This window comes from Rhipicephalus sanguineus, chromosome 1, assembly GCF_013339695.2.
Source record: "Rhipicephalus sanguineus isolate Rsan-2018 chromosome 1, BIME_Rsan_1.4, whole genome shotgun sequence".
Taxonomy (NCBI): domain Eukaryota; kingdom Metazoa; phylum Arthropoda; class Arachnida; order Ixodida; family Ixodidae; genus Rhipicephalus; species Rhipicephalus sanguineus.
This window is the reverse complement of record NC_051176.1, coordinates 88,723,385-88,732,596: the sequence shown is the minus strand read 5'-3', so window position 1 is coordinate 88,732,596 and position 9,212 is coordinate 88,723,385. Positions and strand designations below refer to the sequence as shown.

The following is a 9,212-nucleotide window of genomic DNA, read 5'->3' as shown; positions in this document are numbered from 1 at the left end:
AAACAAAACTATGATACATATATGCAACACCATACAAGCCACACAGTTCCTGTGTTAAGGTAACGGTCATGCACACTTTGTGGACGCTATCACGGCGCGTTCTTACTTCACATTTAATAAAGCAGTTATAACATATAAAACCTTTGAACAAAAAGGTAGCCCAAACTGCAGAGTACTATTGACTGACCCCAATGAAACGTCTGACAGTAAAACATTCACCTATTTTAATTGCTGACACACAGGATCTCACACCAGAAAGGTTTTGCACAAAGTAACTAAACAGCTGTCCAGACAATTGTTACGAAGCTAAGGCTCACAAAATCACAAGCTGCACTGCAGCATTTTACAATTTCACAACAAATGGCAGTTGCAATTTATAATTAAAAGGAACCTCTTGCAAAATACAATGCTTCATTGCACATGGGGTGGAGCTGGTTGCAAGTGCACTGGGGATAAGCACTTTTAGCAATCTTCATTGCATAATGCAGATGGCATGATGACCAAGGCAACCTCTATTGCTATCACCTTGCTCATAGTGAACACAGTGGGTTACTACATCTTCGACTGGAATCAAGCCCCTTCATGGCTGCATAAAGTGACCACCACTGTCGCGAGTACAAATCAGACCTACAAATCTGACTCGCTGCCTATGTAATGCCGTGGTGCAAACTCCTGAACATTGCACTCTGCTATGTCGCATTTAGTTTATTGTATATAGGCGTGTATGCATTGCCTGGACAGTTAGTGCATACCAGCACCGACTGCCTACTCACTTGTGTGTTATTTCTAGGTATGCGGTAAGCAATGTGAACTGTTATTTTAAAATGCTGAAATATTGTTGCACCCAAACACGTAAATACGCAGCAATATAAATCTGTGTAAAAATCAGCGGAATGTCATTCTTTGGATATATAGCCAACAAATATTTCTTATACTGGCATTTATAGACTGTGGAATCATACTTTAGTTACACATAAATGTTAAAATGAGTGCCAATGTTCTGCTTTGCTGTGTTGCAGCACAGTGGAGTTTCATACAGAAATGTGCAAAGAAACTCTCTCGCACCACCACTCTAACAATATTCACGCTACCTTATGTGATAATCAGGTCAACACTTGCATGGTACCAAAATTCACTTATGTTTTTCAATTATAGCCAACTGTTATTGCAAAGCTAGATATAATAAAAAGCAGTAACAAGTACTGAAACTGATAACGTGGAGACACTGATATCGACCAGCTTAGAGAAGATAGTAGGAAACTTAGTTAACTGCCATCACAATCCATTAAGCGGCAAATGCTCACACAAACAGAGGGAGAACTCAGTTGAGTTAATGCCAGAAAGCAAAATACAAGTGAGTGGCCAGCACCAGAAACTTAGATGGGTGCCAGTAATTCTTCAACGCAGGTACGACGCACCCACCTCTAATGCAGGTATGATGCACCCACCTCTTCTTACAGAAGTGGCTTTGGAGCTATGACAGCACAGATCTCATCTCCAGGTGCAATCCTGCCATCTTTAATATGGATTGAGCCAATACCAAGCAATGGTTGATGCTCGTACCTTTCAACCCCTAGCTTAGACCTGTCAATTCTGTACCTGCAAAGTAAGATCATTGTTAAATATAGGTTACAGAGTCATATAAAGTGCTTCACTTTTTGCACTTACTTCCGCAATGTCACAAGGGGTTCCTTTGATGTCTTGATACCAGTGTCTTGATCAACTGTAGTCATCACACATCTGGTAATGATGCATGATTGGTTAGCGATGAAACCTCCTCTCTTTCTCTCTCTCTCTCTCACACACACACACACACACACTTACTGAACATGCAAGAGAACATTGAGTGAAATATATTTGTGATGCATCAAGAATAGATTATCAAGCACCCACACATGCCAGACATGTTTACCAACCAGATAATGGTACATCTTATTGAGTCACACTTCAATATAACAAACTTTGATACATAACAAAATTCTCAATACTATTCACAAATTTCTGCAGCACATTACCGGTGAAACAGATGTATACTAGTATGCATGCACGATTGTAAACTTCAGCTTTCACACTGTATACTAAAAAATACTTTAGATTACCAGCAACACACCCTGTATATTTCATTTTTAAATCTACTCCCTTAACTCAAACATCTTACTTTAGGGGGGGTATGGTAGGGTAAATCGACCAAAAAACGCAAGTTTTCAATTTCAATACTAAAAAATAATGCACACTTTGGAAGGAAAACCGTGCATTGGCGAGCGCGTAGGAGTGCTCCAAGCCATTTAAAAATGGTGCCAAAGACCGTGCCTCCTAACAGATGTGCGGGCTCTTTTTCATCGTTGTTTATGTGTGTATAATAATTTTTTATAATAAATATGGCTAGATCGGTTGAATATGTTCACTTCCTACCATTGTCATACATTTTGATTGCAAATCCTCCCACCAAAATGCTTTTGTAGCGCAGTCATTGCTGTACGTTGTGAGCACTTTCGCACATGTTTTTAAACATAAAAGCGCGTTTTTCTTATGCTCAGGGTTTTTTTTTTTCCAAACTTGATGTACCTTTTCTAGAAAGCTCTCCGACAGATCGCGCTGAAATTTTCCGAGATCATACCTAAATCCCTTCCAAATAATCTGAACATAAAATTTTGAGAAACTGTTCAAGTTATGATTAAGAAAAAAATAAAGATGAAAGTCTCTCTCACGACACGTGACAAGTGAGGACAATAGCTTTCTTTCTTGCGAGATAAATGTAGGAGCCCATTCTAATAGGTAGGGTTTATTACCAATATTATGTGGAATAAGCATGCCAAATTTCACAGTAACACTGTTTTTCATTTCTGAGAAAAGGTTTTAATTTTGTACACCAGTCTAAAATTTGGTACTCAATCAGAAAGAAAGTAAGAAAAGCTACAAGATCAAAATTATGCTGAGTGAAGGCCACAAGCTTTCTTACTGAGCATGCAATATTTCACAATAAAATATGGAACAGTTCCTAAGATATAAAGCTGAAACCAGGACAACCCATTTAACCTACCGTACTCCCTTAAACCACAGTTCAGGGGGCATGAGCACAAAAAGATGGCTTAAAGAGTGCACAAGTAACATTTTAAAAAATCTTTTTTCTCTGTTAACGGTTTATCTACTGGCCACTGCCAGCAACAGTTCTGTCACATGGTCCACTACTATAGCTGGGTTCTTTTCTGAACAAACTGTCTTTTGCACAAATGCACTTGTGCATCCAGACCCCTGTACAAATATTGATCCTAAATACCAACAATTTCACTGAAGTCCATAGCTGGAAGCTTGCTTCTATCTGTTCTATACTGCCTGCCAAATGACCAACACAATATACAGGCATGATATTTCATCTGCCAGTTTTTTCATTAAAGGGGCCCTCCAACACTATTCAGCCCCCCATTTTTTTACTTGCGGGTTGCGTAGACTGATGGCTGGGGATAACTTTAGCATAGGTCTAAGCACCAATATCAAATGATTTAGTATTTTAATCACGCGTTGAAGTCGCTACATCGCTGCTGACCGCATCAGCGCGTAGTGGCGCTTGCCAGAACTATTGCTGGCGGAAATGACGACAATGAGCGCCAGCCTATGATTGGATAAATGTAACGTTAGAAGTGATCGTGGCGTAGCATCAGAGTTGAGATTACTATTGTGTTTCGTTTTTCTTTTCTGTGTTTTTTCAATGAACTCCAAATAGCCGCCGTCGCAACAAAAAATATCACTACAACCACAAAGTACGACAGAGGCGCTGGCTGCCATTTCGCCTCTGGTTTCTTTTTGCCTGCGCCGGTCGGATGTCCATATGAAATGCTTGTCCCTCTTCCTTCTTTTTGCGTCTGTACGTTTGCAAGCTGCCTCTTTCCGCATGTGCGGTAGGCTCATGATTGTTGTTGAAACGGTGCAAGTGTAATCCTCTTCGTTGAATTGTCGCTGCACAGTCGGGCTGCTCACCGAACAACCCGCGTAGGGGCGACCGTGTTTAACCAGTGACTGTGTTTAACCCCCCCATGCCGCTCCACAAATTCCCTTCTCAGAATGAGGAGGGAATGACATGGCATGTCGTTGTAAGGAACAGCAGACAAAGCCTTGCCAGCCACGCTTCGAAGCAGTAGCGCCCGCTCAGGTTCTGACAAGTCAGGTGTCAGGAACCACATTTGTTACTATGGCAACGACGTCAACAATACGTCGAAAGGAGAAGCAACAATGGTGTGCGAGCTTCCCCTACGTAAGAGCTTTCAGCCCATTTCATTGGAGCGCCATCCGACGTCACAGCAGAGAGTGAAATGTGGTCACGTGACCCCGCGAAAATAGAGTTGAGGGTAGACATCTTTTTTCTTGTATTTTGAATTTTCTAAATTGAATAACTTCGTACTGCGTGCCGCTATCGCTGCCGTTCTTGCTGCACTAGTTCGTCCGTACTTCAGTCTAGGCAATCCACGAGTAAAGAATGGGGGGTTGAAGAGTGTTAGAGGGCCCCTTTAAAGAAGCGGGATTCACAAGGTTCAATTTTCCTGATCATTTTTAGTGCCATTTTTTCTATACTTTCTATTCATATTGTTTTGACATGTGCTAAGTAACTGGCAGTAGCGCAACTAAACACACATTTCAAAGCTTGCCAAGGTGTATTGTGTGTGCCGTCACACAAACACCATTAAGGTGTCTCTATAGTTGGTTACAATCTAAGAAAGAAATGCCACCTCCGTCCACAGCCATCGCTGTCTCTCCCAGGAGAGAGTTTGCACAAATGCTCCATCCAATAACGCCTACTCATTTTCGTCGCATCAAACACTTCTCAAGTGGTTCAGATAGTTGGAGTTCGTGCCGCTGGTTTTAGGTCAAAAACTTGAACATCCTAGTAAACTTTGTCAGGGATTCTGACGTCAATGCTCAGCCAAACGTAATGTTTTAGGTCGTAACGACGAGCCTGTACCTGATAATATGTGTAGTATTTACATCAGCCGAGAAAAAGTACGGTCTGAACGAAAACCATCTAACACAAGTGACAACTGTTTTTAAAGGGGCCCTGCAACACTTTTCGAGCATGCTCAAAAAGCGCTGCCGATCGGTAGTCGAGGCTCCCGAGAACACGCGAGCCAAATATTATAGCGATGCACACGGCCTGGAATTTACAATAAATTCTCAAAGTCAGCTGAAAATCGCTCCCTCTTCTATCGACAAATGATGTATTAGTCCGCAAAATATGACGCGATTGTCGGCAGTTCCACCATTGGCTGATGTTATAATCACGATAACACCCTCATTATTACTTTCGTTGTTAATTTTGAGTTCAATAAGTAGATAATATGTATGTTTATATTTTTTTATCGCGTTAAAAACACCGAACAAACATTAATATTAGCACTTCCGGTCTCACCGACAGCTCGTCTGCTCGTAGTTGCGTGGTTCCGTTTTCTTCGCCATGCGCAGTGCCGAAAACGTGAATATTTCTGTGCTTTTGACCATCGCCGGTTGCCGTTGAGAATGGCAGCCGTTCGAGTGTTGCCTCGTCAGCTGGAAACTGCATTGTAGGTACGTTCTCACGACCGACCGAGGCAAGGGCGCAGCGTGTCTCCGATAACAATGCTGGCGTCCGGTAATGGCGGCGCTTCGGGGTCGTCTGCCAGTGCCGTCTTACGAGGCGATGTATCGGAGTATGGGCCGAAACCGATCTCAGCTGTCATTCGTTCCAAACGAGCGCGCAGGTTTGCTTCCATGGTTGGCAGAGCGATGAAAACACTACGGCGTTCGAGGTGCACACCCAACATTACCAAACCGACGCGCAGGTTTGCTTCCATGGTTGGCAGAGCGATGAAAACACTACGGCGTTCGAGGTGAACACCCAACATTACCAAACCGACGCGCAGTTTTCAAGCACGCGCGATACGGCTCCGCTCGACGAGAATGACGCAAGCCGACCGGAAGTGGCGGCACAGACCACGTGGTTGCGCCCAGACGTCAGAGAGAAAAAAATGAAGAAAAAAAATTCCGCCGGCGCTCTTGGGCGGAGCCTCGCTCGTCTGCGCTCCCTCCCTCGACTCGCTGCCTAGCCAGCCTAGCTCTCCGCGTGCTCGCGGCGTTGAGTTGAGGGAGAAAGCTGCGGAACGTGATCTCTATAATTTGGTAACACCACTTAGACTTGACGGATTCGAAAAATTTTTGCGGCATATGACTCGTGAAGAATCATACGTCAATAATGAGACTATTCCAATATAACTAAGAAAGGTGTTGCAGAGCCCCTTTAACAAGTGAATGAAAGGCGCGTCGTGGCTCTGTGGGCAGAACCAACATTTTTTTTCTTAGGTTGTAATTGAGTATAGAAATGCAACTTCCCCGTCCAGAATACCTGCTACAAACTACCTGGAAAGAAGTGCTTTTGTGAAGTGCACTCTCCCCTCTAGCCAGCATTTTGGAAGTTTTTTAGAAAAAAAGACATGGCTGATCCCACCTTCATAGGAATCTGTATAGCACGAAAGTGAAACGTGTCTACACAGTAGTTGACTGTTTAATGTGCAATGATATGTGAGAGCTTGTACTATGTCTATTGGTGTTTGGCAGCTGTAGCACCGTCTGAAGTGGATGCACTCATGTGGACGCCTAGTGACACATCTCCATTCCGACGACTAACGCCCATGATCATGATTTAACCATTGTGGTAGGTAAAGCTGTTAACATATACCTGGACATAGCGTATTGTGAATCCCGCGCAAAGGTGGCATCAAGAAGCACATAAACACTGGTACTTGATATGCACTCCTTCAAAGCATCGTCAATTGGGGAGAACAACAGCAAGGTGTGCGCTCCCAAGTAATAGGGTACCTAAGCCCGGGCTCATGCATACACTACTACCACACTGCGCTTCAGCAACACTGGAGGCAGAGGTTCGTAGCTTGAGCCACAAACGCGCGACGGCGTTCCATGTGCCGCTGGCCTCTAGCTGTCTCGCTCCACCAAGGCAAGGCATTCACCCGTCGACACTGTTGCCTTTCAGTGGCGCTTATTGCAGCAATATTATTAGTCAGTGCTATCGCACGCGAAGCAGTAGGCGGCGGAGAAATGCCGTCAGTGCATGTAGAAGCTACACTACTCCGACAAGGAGGCGTCACGCTCTAATGTGAAGCGAAAGGCAAAGAATGCAACTGCGTCTAGGGCGACTCCTCGATGCTAGTGTGGCCAGCTTCCTCGCTGGCTGCAAGACGCTTTAATTGCGTCGTCACTGAATCGCTCCCTATCAGTGACGCTCATTAGTGTCATAACGCAGTACTTCATTCAACCTTTCAAAGACGGCGACACTGCCTCACAAACCAAGAGCACCGTGCGACAGAGATTGCGTGAGAGATATAAGGCACATTCGTGGAGCCCCGTACCTGTGCGTCGATGGCGCAATGGGTTAAACGCCCGGCATTAATCGTCACGGACCGAGAAGTCATGGGTTTGATTCTTGGTGACGGAACCTTTCCTTCTAGTTTTTTCTATAATCATTCATTACTGTGCATTTTACCAACGTAATATCTGTGACGAAAATACGTCAGTGAAGTATTGGTGGACCCCGGCATAAAACACTTTCATGTTAAAAGCCTACTTCTGAGCAATCTATGGCAGAAGCTTATGACTATGCTGTACCTGTAATGCACTCAACTCTGTCTGGTTCATTTCCTGAGAGAAACCCAAATATTTTATAGGCTGGAGGCCTTTGGATGAGTGTAATACAAATTAATATGCTCATAAAATATCAAGATTTTCTGTACTTTCTTCGATAGTGAATAGCCCATGACATATACAGCTCAGACCACTTATAACGTAACCGCTTACAGTGCAGTACCGGCTATAATGCGGTTTTTTCTGACTCCCGTTTACTCTCCCATAGAACTCCATGTATACGCATACCGCTTACTGTGCAGACCCCCGAGATGAAAGACCGGTTATAATGCGGCTGCTGGAACATTCTCAGAGATGCGAGGGTGCGAGCGTGCTTCTCAGCGGAGATGCGCCGGCGGGGGAGAGAGCGGCGACGGCATTACAAAGGAGGAGGGGACGCGGAACGAACCGAACGAACGAACAAGGAGCGGGGGGAGAAAAAAAAAAGGGATGGCTGTGGGGGACAGCAGCCCGGCGCAGGTGCGTGGTGTGAGGAGGGGGAGCGGTTGCGCGGCCGACGGAGAAGCCTTTGCCCACTTCGGCCGCTTGACATGCGCGCTTCGTCGTTGCTTCGTCGTAGAGCGCAGATATCGCGCGTGCAACCTCGATTCCCCCGCAAGTAACAATGCTTTGAGACGCAATTGAGCTTTCGCCTTTGCCACCAACAGGCGGACTTACAAGCTTGAAAGACTTTTTCAAGATAGTTGCCGCGGCTGTTTTCCCGATCACGAACCGAAACTTCGTTTCACGCGTGATGCCCTCAGTTTAGCTCGCGAGTGCGATCTCTTCTACTCCCGATCTCCGTGTTGCCTAGGGCAAGCTTCTCGCGACGGCATGCCAAGTTGCAACGCGCACGCTAGGCCTAACGAGCGCTAGCTGCCACGTCGGCGGCCGCGGACTACAGAAGTTGCGGTTTGGTGCCGAGTCAATGAAACATTTTGGAATTGTTGCATTTAGAAGGGGTGACTTACATCTTTTACGAAAACGCGGGCGTGCGTGTGAAACACTCGAGTGATGGTTTGTGGTCGCGACCGTTTTCGACATCGCGGACGCGCAGTGTGTTACCGCGGCGACTTCCCGTGACGGCGCATTTTTTCCGCGTTCGTTATGTTGGCACCGCAGGTCCGCGGACGCTAACAGCTCAACATTTTCAAATGTAAGCAGATGCAAACTTACGCCCCAGTCGCATGCCGCGATAGTTGGAATCGCGCGCCTGCCTGTTGGTCATGTTTTGTACACGTGCAACCTTTCAAAAATGTTGTTTTGGTTATAGTGCGGTACCGCTTATAGTGCGGATATTCGCGACTCCGGCGACTTACGTTATAAGCGGTCTATGCTGTACTGCGAAATGCTATCAATGAGATTGGACTGCAGCTGTTAACAGTTCACGAACCTCAGTTGAGGAGCCTGTTCCATTAGAGCCACCGAACAGGGTGCTCTATAAAACAGCACCAAACTTTAAAGTAGATCAAGTGCACCGCTCACAGACGAGACCACCCGCATACTGTTTGCATCTTGAGCTGCTCAGTCGCTTCTTGCAGTACACTTAATTG

General features: G+C 45.3%; 1 protein-coding gene across 1 annotated transcript in view; it reads right to left on the bottom strand.

Moving 5' to 3' along the window:
• Positions 1-236: 236 nt before the first annotated feature.
• LOC119393666 (mitochondrial amidoxime reducing component 2) overlaps positions 237-9,212 on the bottom strand; it is a 35,919-nt gene continuing 26,943 nt past the window's right edge. The window contains exons 8-9 of the mRNA XM_049411353.1: positions 1,669-1,740; positions 237-1,599 (exon numbers count right to left, since the gene is read on the bottom strand). Of these exons, the coding sequence (XP_049267310.1) occupies positions 1,455-1,599; positions 1,669-1,740 (217 nt within the window). The 3' untranslated portion in view covers positions 237-1,454. The remainder of the gene's footprint in view (positions 1,600-1,668; positions 1,741-9,212) is intronic.